This window comes from Miscanthus floridulus, chromosome 1, assembly GCF_019320115.1.
Source record: "Miscanthus floridulus cultivar M001 chromosome 1, ASM1932011v1, whole genome shotgun sequence".
Taxonomy (NCBI): Eukaryota; Viridiplantae; Streptophyta; class Magnoliopsida; order Poales; family Poaceae; genus Miscanthus; species Miscanthus floridulus.
In genome coordinates this window covers 8,682,039-8,703,060 of record NC_089580.1, presented here as the reverse complement: position 1 = coordinate 8,703,060, position 21,022 = coordinate 8,682,039, and the positions used below count along the sequence as shown (strand labels likewise).

General features: G+C 45.8%; 1 protein-coding gene, 1 long non-coding RNA gene and 1 pseudogene across 2 annotated transcripts; all 3 read left to right on the top strand.

The window, feature by feature from the left end:
• Window positions 1-3,573: 3,573 nt before the first annotated feature.
• On the top strand, window positions 3,574-5,968 carry LOC136472284 (uncharacterized). Its single transcript, XR_010762309.1, has 3 exons — window positions 3,574-4,997; window positions 5,163-5,284; window positions 5,725-5,968. It is a non-coding gene; the product is annotated as an uncharacterized lncRNA (long non-coding RNA).
• A 1,574-nt stretch (window positions 5,969-7,542) lies between these two features.
• LOC136451814 (probable linoleate 9S-lipoxygenase 4) lies at window positions 7,543-10,816 on the top strand (annotated as a pseudogene).
• A 915-nt stretch (window positions 10,817-11,731) lies between these two features.
• On the top strand, window positions 11,732-17,049 carry LOC136451808 (protein ETHYLENE-INSENSITIVE 2-like). The gene is made up of 7 exons (XM_066452490.1): window positions 11,732-11,866; window positions 12,637-12,873; window positions 15,092-15,178; window positions 15,339-15,452; window positions 15,552-15,764; window positions 16,729-16,923; window positions 17,038-17,049. Exons 1-7 carry the CDS (start codon window positions 11,732-11,734, stop codon window positions 17,047-17,049), a joined length of 993 nt encoding a protein of 330 aa, XP_066308587.1.
• Window positions 17,050-21,022: the final 3,973 nt, after the last annotated feature.

Below are 21,022 nucleotides of genomic sequence, written 5' to 3'. Positions count from 1 at the left end.
TTAAACGGACTACAAAATTAATTAACTTAATTAAATGAGATAAATAGTTGATTAAACGGAAACGGCTGATCACTTAACATTTAAATGACAGGAAAACGGACTACACGACCGTTTAGGACAATAGAAAATCCATTCATATAACAGCTTCCATGGATCCTGAGAAACCATGGATACAAAAAAAACACATACAGGAGAAAATTCAAATAAAAAGACTATTTTAGTATCAAATAATGTATTCTCTGCTTGGCACCTATAAAGTTTGTCGATTGATTTTACTCCCAAAACTAGTCAAGCTAAGTTATTTTATCTCCAAATGTTATGAATTGAGAAACTTTGATTTGAATTGAGAGATTTTGATTTACCACTGTACAAAGTGTTAGTTCTACATTTGTGTTATCATCTCAACCATCAAAACTAAAAAGATATGATCATGGCCACATAATTCTTACACTCTCCTCTACAAAGGATTGGCATAGCTCAACTTCACTAATGAAGTAGATTTTTTTTTTTTGCTTCAGTCTACGAGCAGCTCTACTGGTGAAGCTGGAGCTATTTTGATGACCTATTTGACAAAACAACTTCACCTTATAGACAAGAATAAAATAAAATAAAATGAGCATGACATCCTTTGCTTTTTTTTATTATCATCTTTTTTTCTCGTCTTCTTCCCATGGTTTTTCTTCTTGAATCTATTCTTCCTTGTAGCTACAGTGTCGTTTTGTTTTTTATTTGGTAATAATTGTCCAATCGTTAACTAATTAGGCTCAAAACGTTCGTCTCGCAAAGTACAACAAAACTGTGCAATTAGTTTTTGATTTCATCAACATTTAGTACTTCATGCATGTACCGCAAGTTTGATGTGACGGGGAATCTTCTTTTTGCATAGTGTCAAAACATGGCCTTGTATCTCTTTCTTCCCAATGCTCCTGTGCGCACCCCCACTCAGTGGACACGCGCCGTAAGCCCCGGTGACCCTCGTGCCCTGGCGCCCATGAGCCCTAGTGGACCACGCTCGTGCTCCCGGCCACGCCCACGCCCCTGACGTCCACGTGCTCCAGGCCGCGGTAGCGTCCATGCCTCCCTGCCATGCCCATGCCCCCGCGCTGCAAGCCGCGACGACGCCGGTGCCTCTCGAGTCTCGACCATGCGCCCACGCTCCCAGCAACCATGTGCCCCAACGCCCGTGCCCACAACCCCCGTGTGTCGTCGTCCCTCCAGGCATGGGGCAAATCCGTCCCTACACATGCTGGGGCGCATAAGTGTGAGATGAAGCTAGGAAAAGCTACTATTTTCAGCTTTAAAAAAAATATGAGAACATATTTCAAGGAGCTTTATCTTTGAAGGTATTTACAAAAGACTCGTTTAGCGCAAAACAAATTTGAACCGCTTGTGAAGTTGGTGGAGAAGCTGTGCCAAATAGAACTTAAGAAATGTTACAAAAAATTCCAAAAAAGAAAAACAACGTAAAAAGTTTATCACCCAAGTGACTAAAATAAAAGGTTACAAGTCACCTGGTTTTTTAGGTACATGCATTGTCAAGGATTCAAGCCCCACGAGCTAAAGGCTCGTGCACTATTTCTTTACCACCACACCACCTGGTCGCTTATGAGTTATAGCTAGATATCAGATATGCTATCGTTTGTATAAACTTTTTTAAAAAAATATTTGTGTCCTAGATGTTCTTAAATGAAAATGTTGTCAACTATAAAGTTGTCGGTCTGATAACAAACCACAACCACCGCTATTGTTTGAAAAAATTCAAAAACATTAATTTAAAATGAGATCTTAAAATAAATATCTGAATAAAAAATTATTAATTACAAAGTTTTATATCTCATTAAGAACTATAATTTCGATATAAAGTTGGTCTATAACCTACTTTATTTGGAAAAGCTATGCTTTATTTGCAGGGCAACTATTTTTAGAGAGGAGTCATCTTATTAGTTGTCTCTGAAAATTGATTTTAAGAACAACTCAATTTCCAGAAATGCTTTTATTTTTATAGACGGTCTGTAATATAAAAAAACCATATAAATGTCTATTTTCATGAGTGTGGTCGACCATCCACTACGGGAGAGGCAAAATTCCCCGAGTGTCGCTGGCTTCCCCGAGAGCCAAAAATCGGGCACTCGGAAAAGAGAATCTTCCCCGAGTGTTGCACTCGGGGAAGAATTGCACTCGGGGAAGAGAGGCTTTCCCGAGTGCCGCAGAGATCCTGGCACTCGGTAAAGAGCAGCACTCGGCAAAGGCCCTCTTCCCCGAGTGCAACACTCGGGGAAGATCGGCACTCGGCAAAGAAACATGTTACTTGACGGTCCACCCCGCCCACGCCGTTAAAACTTAAAAAAACAAAAATTCTTCCCCGAGTGCCTTCCCTGGCACTCGGAGAAGAGACCCTTTCCCGAGTGCCAGAACAGGACACTCGGGGAAGAGGCTGCCTTCCCCGAGTGCCCTGTCCTGGCACTCGGGAAAGGGCCTCTTCCCCGAGTGCCAGGGAAGGCACTCGGGGAAGAATTTTTGTTTTTCTTGTTTTTTTTGCCTCATTTTTTTGTGAGGCCTTCTCACATTATTTAAAACTCCTTGTTCAAATTTGGGACAATTTTGACTTTTTTGTTATATTTCGTTAGTTTTTTTCGTTTCGTTGAATTTTTTTGCATACTTTGAATTTGAACTGCAGGTGCATGAAATAATGGAATTTGGTGATTCAAAAAATTATATTAATGATATTTGGTGTATGTTGAGGCCTTATCCAGGAACTCGCATGAAATGTCGAGCATCTTATTGACGTAACATGACGAATAACTTGCGGGACAAGTGTTTTTAAATTATATAAAATCCGAACGAAGTCCGAAAATCACGAAACTTGTCTGGACGTTGTGTTATCGCATGTAGAGGCTATGATAAAAAATCGAGAAGGTTTCGAGCAAGTTGCAACGTCGGATACCTAAAACCCAGACATCTCCGCATGCCTCTACAAGTGATCACATGCGGAGATGTCTGGGTTTTAGCCATCCGACGTCGCAACTTGATCGAAATCTTCTCAATTTTTTATCATAGCCTCTACATGCGATAACACGATGCCCAGACAAGTTTCGTGATTTTCGGACTTCGTTCGGATTTTATAATTTAAATACACTTTTCCCGCAAGTTGTTCATCATGTTACGTCAACAAGATGCTCGACATTTCATGCGAGTTCCTGAATAAGGCCTCAACATACCCCAAATATCATTAATATTATTTTTTGAATCACCAAATTCTATTATTACATACACCTGCAGTTCAAATTCGAAGTTTGCAAAAAAATTCAACGAAACGAAAAAAACTAACGAAATATAACAAAAAAAAGTTAAAATTGTCCTAAATTTGAACAGAGAGTTTTAAATAATGTGGAAATGCCTCACAAAAAAAATTAGGCAGAAAAACAAAAAAAACAAAATTTCTTCCCCGAGTGCCTTCCCTGACACTCGGGGAAGAGGCCATTTTCCGAGTGCCAGGACAGAACACTCGGGGAAGACTAAAAAAAACCAGCAGGCCTTATCTAAACCTAACCGGCCACCCACCCGGCCACCCCACACCCGCACGCCGCCCGCCAGCCCGCCCGCCCGTATGCGCTACCCCGCCGCCGCCAGCCCCCTCCGCCGCTGCCGCTCGCTGCGCCCGCGCCACCACCACGCCGCTCGCCGGCCCAGCGCCACCGCGCCCCCGCAGCCCCCGCCACCGCCGCAGCTCGCCCCCCGCGCCGCGCGCCCCCGCAGCACCCGCCGCCGCGCGCCCCCCCAACACTGGCCTTTTAACCATCCACACGCCTGGTGCCCAGCCGAGCAACCCTATCCAGTTGCCCCCTCCCCGTCTGCCTCCCAAATCGAGTCTCCTGCGGCGGCTCCTACGCGGGCGGGCGGCGGTTCCTGAGCGGTCGGTGGCCGGGCGCCGCCTCCTGCGCGGGCGGACAGTGGCTCATGCGGGGCGGGCGGTGTCTCCTGCGCGGTCGGCAGCGGCTCCTGCGGCGGGTCCTGCTCAAGCGGTCAGTGGCCAGTGGCGGATCTACAGGTACCCTGCAATCCACCCATGTGTATAGTATAGAGGAACTCATCTAGTCTGTCGTGGGCATGAAACGACCGGCGCCTGCACATTCACCTGCATGCGGCCGACCTGATGCCGGCTGCTGAGCTCCGAGCCTTCGATGACGGCCTGGACAGGCCGCCCACCAGCTGCTTCTAGATGTGGTACAGTCAGCGCAACTCATTGATCTGTTGCGCAGAAGAATGGCAGCTAGATTCCTGAATTCAGGTGTCTTGCGTTCGAGTGGTGTGGTTCCTGCTGCCTGAAGGTCTCTTCGGGTCTGAACATGTCCATCTTCATGAGCTCCATGTCGCAGTGACCGGCAAGCTTCTCCATCTGCACCGTCCTCTGTCCTTCTCCTTTAGATCTTGACTACCGGTCCTTACTGTCAGTTGAGATCAAAGTATCCTGCAACTAGAATTAGTTAGCATTTAGTCCGTATACGTTTCTTTTCATCCTGTTTAGATTTTTTTTCTTTACATCACACATTCATATATGTTTGACATGTGTTTACAGTTTACATTTATCTTTTTTAGGGTATACAATTTAATTGTAGTTCATGCAATTTTACAACTTAATCTTTAACTAGCAAACATGCCCGTGCGTTGCAACGGGAAGAAAAAAAAGGTTGGGCCATATGTGGGCGGTTACAATTTACATTGTAGTTCATGCAATTTTACAGCTTAATCTTTAAATTGAATAATTCTCATATTTTTATTGCTTATATATCAAATTGAGTCATAAATTTTACAATTATATTCTGAGTTGATAAATGAATTTTTACCAAAATGTATGTGAAAATTTGACACATGAGACCAAGAAGCCTGTATCCGCAGATAGGATCAAGGTTGAAATTAGTGCCAGCAAGCTTAAGATGGAAGCTAGCCTGTGGCTGTAGAAGTTAGAGCACCACTGCTGCCAACCGAGAACATCACGAGTAAGTAGGTAGCTGAAGCATCTTATATTGTTATCGCAAGTATTGCATCTTACTTCTATAGGTGATCTTTAAAGAAACCCAGTCTGCCTATATTCTCCTTCTAATCTACACTGGGCTGGCTTTGAAAATAAGCAAATAATACCAGCAGGTATTTTTAATATATAGGCTGGACTTCTGATGAGTACAAGGAAAAGAGACGCAGAGGCCAACAATCGCGCATGAGTTGTGATGATCCAGCTCAAAATAGAGGAGGTTCAAGAAATTCTGCAGAGACACAACAGTGCTTGGTATGACAAATGCTTTTGTCTTGATTATTTTAGTTAGGAACCGTTGAAAAAATCTGCAGCTTATAATTCTTGTGCAGCTTATAATTCTGCAGCTAGCTTATTTTAGTTGTGACAAATGCTTGTGTTTTGACTATTTTAGTTAGGAACCGTTGAAATCTGTAGCTTATAATTCTTGTGCAGCTTATAATTCTGCGGCTTATATGTACAACAAGAGATGGACCTTCGTGTCGACGTGCCGGATTTGTTGATGTGTCGGCCTTCGTGCCGGATTTGTTGATGTGTCGGCCTTCGTGCCGGAAATGTGGTTGTCGGCCTTCATGCCGACGTTTTTCTTGCAGGTTTTGGAAACCTCCCCGTGCAGGGGAGGTGCTGCCGAAATTTTTAACTTTTCTTACATTTTTATCTTGTCACTCACGTGCAATCTCTTCTCTTTTTTGCAGCATCAATTGGGGGCGGCGTCGAACCATGTCGGAGGGTCGCCGGCATCGCACGTCGGGCCATCCCCACCTGGACCGTCGCCGGGATTGCACGCTGGGGCGTCCCACCCCTCACAGTCGCCGTGAGCCGCCTTCGGAGTCGTTTTTTTGTATTGAACTTGTAATAGTGTGTACTTTTGAACGTGTGGTTTGTAATATATTGTTGATTTTGGACAAATTTGGTCGTTTGTGATATATAAATGTGGTTTGTGACATATTGGTGTTGATTTGTGGTTTGTGATATATATATATGCTTTGTTGTTTACATGGAAAAGCAAAAAACAAAAAAAAAAGAATTTTAGAGGTGGCTTCCCCGAGTGCCTGTGCTGTGGCACTCGGGGAAGAGGGATTTTTTTTTAAAAAAATAAATTTCTTCCCCGAGTGCCTGAACTGTGGCACTCGGGGAAGAGTATTTAAAAAAAAAATTTAAAAATCTTTCCCGAGTGTTGCACTCGGGGAAGAAAATAAAAAAAAAACGACGTCGGCCATCGGCCAACGGCGTCAAGTCTTCCCCGAGTGCCAGCACGGCACTCGGTAAAGCCTTCCCCGAGTGCACGATTTTTGACACTCGGGGAAGACGACTTTCCCGTGAGAGGATTAGCCGGAGGCTCTTCCCCGAGTGTTGCACTCGGGGAAGGCTTCCCCGAGTGCAACTGGGCCTTCCCCGAGTGCAACGGGCACTCGGGGAAGCCAGCAGTTCCTGTAGTGATCTGTTGGAATTTTAGGTTGGAAATCGCAACCACCTTAAAAAAACATGGACCCCTGTGAAAATTCTTTGCGTCGTACGTCACACTCTCTTATGAACGGCCGTGACAAGTTGTTGTCCCGGACTGCGTAGAGTAGATAGATTAGCAAATCTCTTGTGTTTACTTGCCATGCATCTACCTTCTAATTGAATGCGTCATCAGGGGCACTGAAACGTGATCGGCATGGTAGGCTGGCGTCGTTCTATAAACTGAACCGTGTAATAGTGTACAATGTAATCTTGGTAGCCGCTCTTAAGCTAATTATCAGCCGAAAACGTAAAATGTGCATGATCATGTTTCTCGTTCTGGGATATTGTTTGAGGAACATTCACGTTCTCGATTCGAAAATATATATTTAACGTTCCCACGTTATAAAATATGGTTCTAACTTTTTGTTTTCATTTTATTCTTCTCTTCCGGAAACATGTCTGCTAAGCTCTGGAGACTGTTTAGATGGCAGCCGTCTGTGCCTTGCTTCTCGCATCCCTCCGGCGCCCATGTCTGTTCTCAACACTTCTAACCTCTTAATGAAATAAAGTATAATTAAGTATATTGTATGTTCGCGAAAAAAAAATGTGATCAGCATGGTGCATGGGGATCCTATGGATGCGTCATCCGTTCTTTGCACGTCTTCAAAGCTAGGCTAGGCTCTGCCAGGACCGCTCGAAATCCAGAGAACCCAGAACTCAAATGCGTACGGGTGAGAACGAAGCGCGACCCAACTGAGCGCCTCCGTGTTCCACATTCGCCTCGCCGGCCGAAAATGCACATACGGACACCCAGAGCTTGGCTGTCTGGCTGGGCTCGGCGAGTGAGTGGCTATGCATGCATGGCTCGGCGAGTCCCTGGTACCACAACGTGCCGCACGCGACCGTGGCTAGTCCGCAGCAGCGGCCTATAATAAAGCCCCCACTGTCCCAGGCTCCCAGCTCGTGTCCAGTCCTCGTACAGTAGACACACAGCACAAGCAGGCGAGGCGAGGCCACTCCTAGTCCTACGCACGGTGTCCTTGCTGCCCTCACCGAGTGACGCGAGGATGCTGCTTCACGCGTTCGCCGACCGGCTGACGGGGAAGAACAAGGCGGCGTGGAACGAGGGCCGGATCCGCGGCACCGTGGTGCTGGTGAAGAAGGACGCGCTCATCTTGGGCCACTTCCAGGCGTGGCTCCTCGACGGCATCCACCAGATCCTAGGCCAGGACTCCGGGCTCGCGTTCCAGCTTGTCAGCGCCACCAAGGCCGACCGCCGTAATACAAGCTCCTCCTCCTCGTCCCACGCCGGCCGCCCTATCGCGTATAGTATATGCCCTGCCCGCATTTATTTAACAAGCAGTTTTCGTTTCGAAACGCACGCAGGCAATGGGGGCAAGGGGAGAGTCGGGAAGCCGGCGCACCTGGAGGAGGCGGTGGTGTCGCTCAAGTCCAAGACGGACGGGGAGACGGTGTTCCGGGTGAACTTCGAGTGGGACGAGTCGCAGGGCATCGCCGGCGCCGTCATCGTCAGGAACCACCAGACCGAGGAGGTGTTCCTCAAGACGCTCGCCCTCGAGGGCGTCCCCGGCAAGGGCACCGTCGTCTTCGTCGCCAACTCCTGGGTCTACAACCACCAGCGCTACACCCAAGACCGCATCTTCTTTGCCAACGACGTCAGTAGCTAGCGGATCCCTATTCCCTTCTCCCCTCTTTTCTCATTCCCATTTCTGCGTGCTGTTGTAGCATCATCCTGCTGGTGCTGCTTAACATATCTGATTATATATATTGCAGACATATGTGCCCAGCAAAATGCCTGCCCCGTTGGTGCCTTACCGGCAAGATGAACTCAAGCTTCTCCGAGGCGACGATAACCCTGGGCCATACAAGGAGCACGACCGTGTCTACCGCTACTACTACTACAACGACCTTGGTGACCCAGACAAGGGCAAAGACCAGGCACGTCCGGTCCTTGGTGGCACCGCAGATCACCCATATCCCCGGCGTGGCAGAACCGGCCGGGGCCCCAACCAAAACCGGTGAGTTCAAGCCGGCCGGACACCGCATTGTGTTCTTCACCCATCTATCTAAAACTATTGAAAACCATGCATCCAATCCAGCACTTGGCTAATTAAGATCGATCCTCTGTTAATTCAGACCCGAAGTCAGAGAGCAGGCTTAATCTCCTGCAGATCCTAGGCCCTGGACATCTACGTCCCTCGTGACGAACGCTTTGGGCATCTCAAGATGGACGACTTCCGTGGGTACGCTCTGAAGGCGATAGTCGAGGCTGTTCTTCCGCTGATAAATACAAAAGTCGACATCGGCGGCGTACCGGAGGAGTTCGATTCGTTTGAAGACATCCTGAGGCTCTATGAACTTGGCCCGGAAGCGCCGAATCACCCGATACTGGCCGAGATCAGGAAGAAGATCCCCAGTGAGTTCCTTAGAAGCCTTCTGCCGGTTGGTGGCCACGACGACCCCCTGAAGATGCCCCTTCCACATGTCATCGAATCAGGTTATTTGAATTTTTTTGGTCAATTTTGTGTCGATCTGGTAGCTAGTATTTCCATGATTGTGACTAAATCTTGCATGGTTTCTTGGTACTACTAGACGCGCGAAACAAGGCTCCACAAGATAAGTTTGGCTGGAGGACTGATGAGGAGTTTGCGCGGGAAATGCTTGCAGGCGTGAACCCAGTGGTTATCAGACGCCTGGAGGTTCGACCCTTGTATCAGATTCAGACGCCTCTTCTTCTCCTATAGTAAATAGTAATTAATTTTTTTTAACATTAAGAGTTGTCTTTCATGATGGCAGACGTTCCCTGCTACAAGTACCCTGGATCCAAGAGTGTATGGTGACCATACTAGCAAGATAACTGAGGCTCACATCCAGCACAACCTGGAAGGCCTGACAGTGCACAATGTATGCTACTGAACAACTGAACACCATTTGCATGCATATATATATATATAACTGAAACATTCATTCTGTGGCAGGAACCGTGGATTTATTAACTCTGATGTGATCACAAACCCCATTATGTGCAGGCACTGAGCAAGAACAGGCTCTTCATCCTAGACCACCACGACCACTTCATGCCGTACCTGGATCGGATCAACAAGCTGGAGGGCAACTTCATCTACGCCACCAGGACGCTGCTGTTCCTGAAAGACGATGGCACGCTGAAGCCCCTCGCCATCGAGCTTAGCCTGCCCAACCCAAAAGGCCAGCGGCATGGCGCGGTGAGCAAGGTGTATACCCCTGCCCACACAGGCGTGGAGCGCCACATATGGCAGCTCGCCAAAGCCTACGTCTGCGTCAATGACTCGGGCTGGCATCAGCTCATCAGCCACTGGTACGCACAGTACAGAGTCTGATCATGATGCTCAAGAACCAACATCTCATAGGGCAGTTGATCCTGAAGCTCGCCTCTCACTGTCTGCATTCCGCGATGAGCCAAAATTTGTTGAGGTTGACTGGACAGAGCCAATGTCAAAGGTTTGTACTGACACCATAGTAGAACAAAGTACTGCAGAGAACATCAAAGTGAAGAGCGCGACTGAGAAGATTGTTCAAGTGGAACCAGATGTTGGCACACAGAAAAATTCTGAGGTGTCACGTGATTTGGAATTTGACAAGTCCTATGGGGGTAAGGTACCTTCTTTCCCTTCTGGTGGTCCACCATCTCTTATGTTGAGCAGGGGAGATGATACTGATGCTGGTAATGTCAGTGGTTTCATCTCAAAACAGTCTGGTTTGGGCCGTGCAGCAAGGAGACAGTTAGCAGCAATTCTTGATGAGTTCTGGGGGCAACTTTTTGATTATCATGGTAAACTTACACAAGAGGCCAACACTAAAAGGTTGAACTATTTGATTGGACTGGACTTGAGAGCAGCTGGTTCTGCTGTGAGGAAAGATAGCCTATCAATTGAAGCTTCCAGTAACTCAACGATGAGAGATGTAATGCAAGGGTCAGCTACTGTATTGAACACATGGGATTCTCATGATAAAGATATCTCTAATCAAGACATGGGTATCGGTCTGCAGATGCGTACCATGGATCCACCAACATGGTCTCAAAGCATGCATTTACCAAATAGAGATATTCCAAGTTCAGGCAGAACCTTCCTTGAGCAAAATGCTAAATTATATTCAAATTTTCATACTCCATCTTACTCCAGTAACCAGTTTTATCAGCCGGCTACCATTCATGGGTATCAGCTAGCAAACTATTTGCAAGGGATAAATGCAAGTCGAAATCCATACTCTAGCACTCCACTGGACCCATGGCAACCTCCTAGATCTTCTGAATCTGCTATTCCCAATTATACTGGCTCTGCGATGAATGCTCATACCCATAATCTCCTTGGTTCATTTGGAGATAGCTCTTTGCAATTGGGAATAGCAATTTGAATCCAATTGGGAGATAGCTCTTTGCAATTGGGAAAAATCCAGAAAAAAAAGTGACACCAGTTTGAATCCTAGTTCTAGAAATGCTATACAACTCACATCACCCTCTATTTTCTGGATTTTTTCAGAAAATAGAGGGTAGCGTGCGTATTCGGTGATACTGCGCATTTCCGCGCACCGAAGGCCTTCCAATCTCTTCTTTACGTGCATATAAACGTGCACGCGGGTGATGTGAGTGTGAAGTGGGGCCTCCATCTCGGTCCCGTACAGCCTCTGCGACGCGTCGGCCCATCCCTGCTCGCCGCCAACCCAACGATGATACAGCCTGTTCGCTTGGTCGTAAACGATCATAAATTTTCAGCCAGAACAATATTTTTCTCTCACACCAAACCAGCCAACAGTAATAATCCACGATCGTATACGATCATTTCAGCCCCAGCCGAACAGGGGCAAATAAGAGGAGAGGGGTCAGTTGTCTTCTTGAGTTCTTCTCTCCCATTAGCCGAGAAGGAGAAGGCACCGTAGAAAGATCCCCAAAACTTTTCAGCAGGGCTCTCAACTTTGTTTGCACAGCGCATTTCTCGGTCTTACCTCGTTCCTTGTGTAGAGCTCTCGTAGCAGGGGAATCCCAAGCGAAATAGGAAAAAGAAGTATGTCTACTGCATAACTACGTGTTTTATGTAGTTTAAACACATGAATTTTTTGCACCATAGGATTAAGATCCAACAGTTTTTACCCTTCTTCTATCTCTAGCCTCCAGCCTCCACAGATCATATATCACAATTTTTTTTCTACGGAAGGATAAATCACAGATTCGCCGTCGCCGCCGCCGCCAGCACTGCCATGGCGGGCGCGGGCGCCGCCGCCGCCGCCACCGCCACTGCCATGGCCGGCGCGGGCGTGGGGAGGCACGCCGGGCGCGGGCGCGAGCGCCGGGGCGAGCTCGCCGGTCGCCGTCGCCGGCGCCGGTGGTCACCGGTGAGAAGGAGAGAGGGAGAGAGATAAAAAATATATATATGTTTTTTTTTTGTGCTAAAACACATGTGTGTTGTATAGCATTTCTAGAAAAGAATCCTGGAATAAAAGGTAACAGCCGAAAAGGGATTTGTCTCTTTCAGAGCCATTATTCATTTTTTATATATTAGTTCTTTTTGGTTTTATTACTACACTTTGTTGGGAAGAGGATTCTTAGTCTGACTACTCGCTGCCTTGATGCGTGTTTCTTTTTCGATTGCTTCGGCTCTATATTGTGCTTTGATCACGTTGCAGGTGGCTCGGTGTTAGCTGTTAAGGTTTATTGCCTCCATGGGCGCAAGATCTGAAAATTGTGGTACAGAAACCTAAGCTGTGGCCCCTCTTGAAGATATATATTGGAGATTTTGGTTGGGAGGAAGACACCCCATCAGTGCTCTCACCATTTCCGTAAGGAAAGACATGTTATCCTCTCAGCCATAGTATGATAGTAGTCCACATCCTTGCAAGAATTATGTGGTGTAAATCTTTCTGAAGCAAGTTAAAGGCTGTGGTTGGGCGGAAGACGCCCCATCACTAGTGGCATGCCCTGGGTTTTTACAGTGCTGTGGATGGTCGTCTTCTCTGAAGATTGGTAGTCGACTACTAGGATCATAAAGAGAGAGTCAAGAGGGCCTGAGTTTGATCAACTGTTGGCTATTAGGCTTAGTGGTCTGGGTCCATATTCCATACTGAAATTTTGCTGATTAGCGTTCTGCACCATGAATTGTGTGCAGAGTATAGAATCTCTGGCCGCTGGCGATGCTCAGCATAACCTTTTCCGAACCCTTGGACCAACACTCGTAATTTCGATGGCATATATTGACCTTGGAAAGTGGTTGGTAGCAGTGGATGTTGGATCTCGGTTCGGCTATGATCTTGTGCTACTGGTGCTGCTCTTCAATTTCTCAGCCATTTTGTGTCAATATCTGTCAACTTGTATCGGCATGGTCACTGGGAAGAACCTTGCCAAGGTACGAGCACTTTATCGTTCTTGCTTCAGAGACAATTTGTAGAACTCTTGCCAGTCACTACAACCACCGTGCAGAGATCTCACTAATTTTAACTGATATTCTAGAGCTTACTAACTTAGCATAACCTCGAAAATGTTAACGTTTCTTATGCAATTCGTAACAATGATTTGGCTTCTCACCTTGGGCCTGGTAATTATCTTCGAGTAGACAAGGATGGGCTTGGATTCTCAAGTCCTGGATGCTTGTATCACTGCTGTTAGATGCAATCTAAAGAGGTCTCACAGCCTGAAAAACAAGTGTACCACTTTCTGAATGAAACACTGAAACGCAATGTAACTAAATTAGTTACTTTGTGCTGTGTGCCTGTATTATTACTTGTTATTGTTAACATTATTTCTGGGTTGCTTTTTTTTAGATAAAGGATAGAAACTATCCGGCTTCATCTACCCGTGGGTAGAATCAGACCAAATTATTATAGCATCAAAAATTAAAGAAAGAAATTGACCGAAGAAAATACATCCCCAACAAGGAGCTCAAGTAGTCCTACATGACCTCTGACTTCCACCGTGATGTCAATTCCACAGAATAAGATCACCAACGTCAAAACGAAGCCGCCAAACACGTTTGTCAGACCTAATAAAGGTACTGAAAACGTTGAACACCGACCACCATTGAAGACTGGATGCTTCTTCCTTGGCAACAGCACGAAGCACTTGGTGTAAACCACCAAACGCCGAGCTGTTACGCCAACGAATGCCGCCTCCGCCTTGAGTTGAACACCGAACAGGGTAACCACACGGGAAAACTGCCCGGCCTTGGCGATCAAGAACTTCGACGACGCGCCTGCGCCATCGCCGCCGGCCCGGAGAAACCAGGCTAGGTTTTCACCCAGTTATTGAACGCCCGCGGATGCAGCAAGGGACGGACTGACCAACGGCTTCAGCGGCGCCTTCAACAAGGTGCGTGGCACAGAAGTTCCACCGCCGCCGGCCCGGCGTAACACGCCAGGCAAGGATTTCGCCCAAGCCGCCGCCACCACCGTCGACACTGCGCCCAGCCAACGTGGAAGACCGCCTTCACCGGAAGGTCACCATCAGAGACGCTCAGAAGGCGGGCATCCCCGGCGCTGACCGTGGATCAGATCCAGACCCAGGGGGCCCAATCCTGACCCGCCGCCACCGCCGCCAGACGAACGGCACGTCGGCCGCCGCCGACGATCCACCACCACACAGAGCAGGGTACTGCCGGCAGAGGGACAGCACCAGCCCAGACCGAGGACGCCAGATCCAGGCCCGCAGGGCCCAAATCCGCCCGTCCGCTGCCACGGCGACTGCACACCGATGACGGAGAAGTCCGCCACCGCCGCACCGCCCTGCGCCCGCCGCGGTCGTGGTCGGCGACCTCGCCGAGCCCCACGCGGCTCGGGCGAGTCGCCCCACCTAGCCGCGTCGTCCAGCGCCGCCACACAACCGGCTGAGAGGGCCACGCCGCCGCCATCCCGGCCGGCCGCGCGGCCCTGCCGGCGGACCGCTCTGGCGGCGGCGCGACTGGAGATTGGAGGGGAGGGAGAGGGCGCGGCGGCTAGGGTTCGGATCAGGAAGGCAAGTTCCGTTGGACACAGTCCATAACTCCTCGAGCACTGGTGAGGACTTTCAAAAATACAGTATTTACTCACAATAACCTCAGTTTCATGGATACAATGAGAGTATATATCACAGGAAACCAAGTTATCATTTTTAATCTCTGACTTTTCTTTCAACTAGCAAACATGCTTTTGCGTTGTGTCATCCGTTCCAATACGTCTTGGAATCAGACTCTACTGTGGCTAGACGCGCGCTATTTTGACTCATATGAACACAGGTCGTGAGTTCAGGTCACGAACGAGATAGTAAACCAATTAGGATTCTTATCTCTAATTCGTCACGTACTCCTACTCTTAGGGAAACCGACCAGGACTCTTATGGTCGGGGAGTGGAGGGATAGACATACTGGGGGACCAAGTGATGGATGAAAATTTGGAGAAAGAAAATTCCTTCTTTTAATATTACATATTAGGTGTAGATAAGAAACAAGGAGAACTGTCAACGATAAACTTTATAGCTTGGGGTTAAGTTCTATCAAGTAAATGCTCCTTTCATTCTAAATCATATTAAACTATTTCCTGCATAGGCTTTGGGAGATATTAACCTTACTTTCTGTACTTCTACATGACTGATAGATCTGCTGCCAGGAATACAGTCAGGTGATATGTGTTGTTCTCGGTCTTCAGGCATGGCTATCCTTGTTGACCTCTGAATTGACAATGGTACGCCTACAAACTTTAGATTTCTCGCTCTGCTGTGCTTCATTCTGGGATGTTTATGTGATCATGCTATGCATGCATTTAGTTTATGAGTACTTGTTACTCCTTACCAGAGCACATCATAGTTCTCGTCTTTTAAACACTTAACATTTGGCTACTTTAGATTGCAGGCATGGCAGTGGGGTTCAACATTGTGTTTGAACACGACGATCTTATCACAGCCATATGTTTTGCAAGTGTTGTAGTTAGTTTACTACCATACACGCTCTCTCGTTTGGTAAATCTATAAATCCCCAAATAACCCCATCATAAAAAGATTATCTTCTTAAGTCTAAGACCTTATGTAATTCTAGTTTCTTACTCGTGCTCATTATAGGATAAGAAGGTGGCTGGGATATTTAATGCCTGCATAGCTGGATTTACACTTCTTTGTTTTGTGCTTGGTTTATTGATCAGTCACCCCCATACCCCAGTCAATAAGAATGTGATGTTCCCCAAGTTGAGTGGTGAAAGCGCTTACTCATTGATGGCTCTTCTTGGCACAAATATAATAGTACACAACTTTTATACTCATTCAGCATTTGTTCAGGTAAGTTCTAACTTCTAAAGCCTCTTGCTAATGCTTAGGTAAAGTTTTCAGATGGCATGTACAAGCACTTAGCTTTGCCAAACTTATCTCCCATTAAGTTTTCTTATCAATCCTGAATGAATTTGTCTTGCACGTTGAAAGTGATCCAACAACAATAAGCCTCAGGGTGCTGAATGTAATGAAAAGTGATGTCTGGGAAAATGTGGCTGGCCATGGGGGTGCTGAATGTTGTCAGCAAATAATCTTTTGTGTCCAGATTAGAGTTCAGGTACAGATTAGTGCCCACGTTCAGTGTGTTTGGTTGTGCTGCTTCATGTTTGAGTTGGCCTTTCAAATGTAATGAAAACAGAGTAAGAAAGTGCTCTGTCATGATTCATGAATAGGTTACTGGTGTTTGGTTGTGCTGCTTTCCTATTTGAAGCAGCCTATGTCACTAGGTGGAGCCTTTTGTTTTCTTTCGTGTTGTCAGAGTTCTCATAATAAGAAACAAGTCCTCTGTATTGCCTGTTTTTTTTATGAAACCTCTGTATTGCCTGTTATGATCCATTACTTATGAATCGATCTTCATCAAGAAATAAATGGTGTTAAGGTTGTTAGTGTTTTTAGTTATGGTAATTCATGATACATGTCAAGTGATCCTTCTATATCAATACAAGTTCGGCAGATCTCCTGCCGACCGTTTGAAAAAAAAAAAAGATACATGTCAAGTGGTTGGAATGTACTTTAAAAAAAATAGATCTTGGGGAGAGACACCTCCTGGGCATATCCTTGAGGAAAGGTACCAGGCTTGGAACGCGGACCGGCACAGGGGTTTCAGTGATCCCCAGACCCCAGGGTTTTCCACTCTAACCACGAAGCTGGTTGGAATGTACTTTTGTCCTTTCTCTTCCATTTCACTAAGCAAATCATTCTTTTCTTTTCTCTGCTTATTTGATTTTCTTTGGTTTGTTGTATACTGATTCAGATATCATATGTGCAGGTCCAGAGAAGATCTTCAGTCCATACCCTTGGTTCCCTGTTCCACGACCACCTTTTCTCTATATTATTTATATTTACTGGGATTTTCCTTGTGAATTATATTCTCCTGAGCTCAGCAGCAGATGAATCCAGTGACACATTGGTAATGAACTTTCAAGATGCTATGGAGGTAATGCACCAGGTTTGTATCTCCAGTTTCTGTCTATTTGTCAAATCCAGAGCACATCATCGATCTGTGGTAGTTTCGCAAGAGGTGTTGATGGTTGTAGTTGCTGGTGATTTTTTTTGTTGCCAGCAATTCTCGTAGTTGTGTTTTGGTTTTGTCAGCTGTATCTGTATGTAGTTCTTTTTGTTGCAGTTCAGGCCGGTTTCACTTTTGGAACCGTGCAGTTGCTCAGTTTTTGGGTCCTCTTTTTTTTTCCAAAGATGGACCCCAATTCCTTTTCTTGTAATAAACTTTGCAGCAATGATCTTGCTGCCCTTCAAAAAAAAATAGTTGTTAAAAGCAGAAGCAAATGTTTACACAGATGGGGAGAATGAGGTATTGTGCAATCTGAAATATGAGAAGTCTGCTGGAGGTGGTAGATTCTAATGATCCACCGTTTCTTGCTTGCAGTAGGTAAGGGGAAAAGAGTGGTCATGGTCTCATGGTAATGCCAGTGGTAGCCTTTTAAAATGTCTGGTTTGGGGCGCGCAGCACGGAGGCAGCTAGAAGTAATTCTTGATGAGTTCTGGAGGCATCTTATTTAGAGGTGTTTGGTTGCACCTTCTAAATTTTAGTCGTTGTTTCATCGGATATTTAACACATGCATGGAGTATTAAATATAGGCTAATTATGAAACTAATTACATAGTTTGCGACTAATTTGCGAGACGAATCTTTTGAGCCTAATTAGTCCATGATTTGATAATGTTTTGCTAAAGTAAACATGTGCTAATGACGGATTAATTAGGCTTAAAAAATCGTCTCGTGGAGTACTGACGGATTATGTAATTTATTTTTTATTAGTATCCGAACACCCCATGCAACATCCTTTCGACACACATCCTAAATTTTAGTAACTGGATCCAAACACCCTATTATTATCACGGTGAGCTTACACAAGAAGTTATTACCATGCTATGCTGACACTCACACTGACATATATGCTCCTGACCAAAGTTTGGTTCACTGGGAGCTGGCTTTTCAACAAGCCCAACATTGAACCACTACTATAAAAGAATTTTAGGAGATAGGCCTCTAATTAATTAAGGTGGGGATCTTATTAATTGAGACGAAGATTTTAGGAGACGACACACACCCACACCCTCATGTCTGTTTATTTGTGATTACATGCTTTTTTATAGGTCAACCACATACCCGCTCTTCAACGAGCTCAACATTGAATCAACATGTTTACCTCAGTTAATCATTTTCGGAGATGGACATCTTAAGAAAACCATTTTTATTATTAGACTATTTTAAGATGTCTGCCTCTGAATTGGTTATTAATAAAGACGAACATTCTAAGATGTTGTCATTAAAAATCGATTAACAGAGATGGCACACTTAAGAGGCTCATTGTCTATAGAAATACATTTTCATATAAGGTCGAGTAAAGATAAACATTACATAAAAAATTAGAGATTGGCCTGATTTATAGCTTTGTAGTTAACAAGTTTCTGATTTAAAGCTATTTAGAGTCCCAAATCTTGTTTTAATTTTCTATAATTTGAAATTTAATTTTTTAATTTTTTAATAATCTCGGATGTTGACATGGTCTACGTAACAGTTTTAGTTCTCAATGCGATGTACAACTTTGTAGTTGAAAGATTTTTATTTGATAGGTTTTTAATATAAGTCATCCACATTTTATTTAGAATTCCAAATATGTGTTAGAAATTCTTGAACTTTGACATTCAATTTTGGCCATGATCAATACCTAGTTGTCGTGGTCGACGCGATATACAACTTTGTAGTTGATAAGTTTTTTATTTAAAGTTGTTGAATGCCCCAGTTTTGTTTTGGTAGTTGAGTGACAATTAGTGGACTAGGATCATCTTGCTACTAGAATTGAGTAGGAGGCTTACCCAAATTGTGTTAGGCAAAGTAATTTCTATTAGGATCTCATTTTATGCTAACTACTTTGATTTAGTGTTGTGCATTTGGTAGATAAATATTTGTAACACCCTCGGTGTTACACCCTAAACAAACCATTAAATCATGTCATGAGCATCATGTTTATGTGATAAAGTGTGTAGATCAATTTCTTGTAACATAAAATGACTAATAAAAATGTTAAATGAAAGTTGATTCAATAGCTCATGTATGTCAAGTAGGGTTGAAAATCAATTTTTGTTAAGCAAAAGTATTATAGAACATGTGTGTGACACCTAAATAAGTTTGAAGTGCAAACTTTGTAGATGATAATGTAATTCTTGCTGTAGAAAAAGAGCATTGCTAGCTAGTATTTCTAATGGCCTAAAAATGGAACCTAAAACTGAATCCAACTCAAGACTTAGAAGGTTTTCAAGTTTGAAAACAGGGTGACGACGCTGTATTGGCGAATTAATTCCGTGCAATTTAGCTAGGTAGTGGTGTCATGTTTTAGCTCATGCTGGTAGTCTGATATGCCCACTTTAGCATAGTGAAGGTGGTTTGGTCTGAACTTCCAAGGTTCGGTTGTTATTGACGCTTTAAAATTCGTGCACATCACCTGCTCAGTCTGTGTGCGCGGTCACCATGCGCCTGTGCTCGCCGTGGTCGTCCCGGCTGGGCCACGCACGCGGGGCCGCATTTGTGTGCCAGGGTCACCCTTGGCTGGCCGTGGCTTGGCTGCGGCCTGGCCGCCATTGGCCGCTGCCGCGCAAATAAGCTGTTGTTGCTCGCCTAGCCGTGCGGTGCTACTGGCTACCCCGCCGCTCCTGCCGCACTGCTGCCCCTGCCCCGCGCCGTGGTGTAGCTACTGCTGGTGTCGTCGCCTCACCATCGCGTCCGCACCCCCTGCACCTTCGTGCCACTGCTGGCCTAGTCCAATGCCTACCACTGCTACGCGCACATAGTTGGGCTCGTGTCGTCTTGCCATTTATGGCACTGCGACCGCACGGGCCATGCCCAATCGTGGACGCACGCGGTTGGTCCACAGTGTCTGCGCGCGTGTCTCCCCGATCGCATCGGTCGTGTCCTGTGTAACACCCCTGGTGTTAGTCTTACCTAATTGCACTTGCATTTCCTGATCATGAGCATCATTCATCCATTCATAAGCATATATCACTTGAAACATGTGAAACATGATTATGAAACAAGAGTATCATTTCAAGTGTTTTCATCATTTCAGTACCTTTAGTGCTTGATTTTTGTATGACCAATCTATGGTGTAGCTAAATATATTGTTAAACATCTTAGCTATGCTTAGAAAGTCATTAGGAACAATGTTCATGTTGATCATTTTGCCCAATTAAGATTTCAAATCATGGTTTGACTTGTTTTGACCCTAGGACTTTTTGGTTTGACTGTTCAAAAAGTACCACTTAGAATGTTTGCATGTCTGAGCAACTTAAAGCAAAGTTGTAGCAAATTATATGAGGAACAAAAAGTATTTTGTGACCAAGTCATGAAAATATGCACAACATGCTCAAAATGGTCCCACAAGTCAGAATTTGGGTTGGTTTCAACACTTAGAAATTTCTAAGTTTAAATTCCAGTTTTCAGTTTCTTGAACATGACTTTGACACGATTTTACTCTCTGTCCTTTGCGAATTAGACAGTGATCTTTACATAAGTTTTGTAGCTGGCATGTAGGTGTACAACTTTCGTTTTGATTTCTTTCGCTAACAATCAACGGATTAGGAGATCGAGCATCATCTTTTGGCGCTGTCAGTCAGCCCTGTTGTTCTCTGAACCGAGCTACAGTGTTCCGGTTTCAGTCAGTCCATGGCCGACCGAGGTCAGGTGGTGGCCGCCGCGTGTCCGCCATGCGCTCGGCTCGCCCTGACCACGCAGCGCGCTGGCTGGCTTGAAGAGGAGCGCGCCCTGCTGCTCTCCGCACGCGCTCTACCCCCTTTCACCCCTCCTTGCCTTCCCCATTCGCAGCCGCAGCGCACCGCCGACGCCATCAGCTCCACCGAGCTCACTCGAGCTCGCCGCGGCGCCATAGCCACCACCATTCAACCCGCAGCTCCGCCATCGCCTCTCAGACCTCGTCAGCGCTTTCACGGAGCCAGCCAAGCTGTAGGTGAGCGACATTGCCACCGTGCACCACCGTGGCATGGCCACCATGGTCGCCGTCGGTGATCGCACGC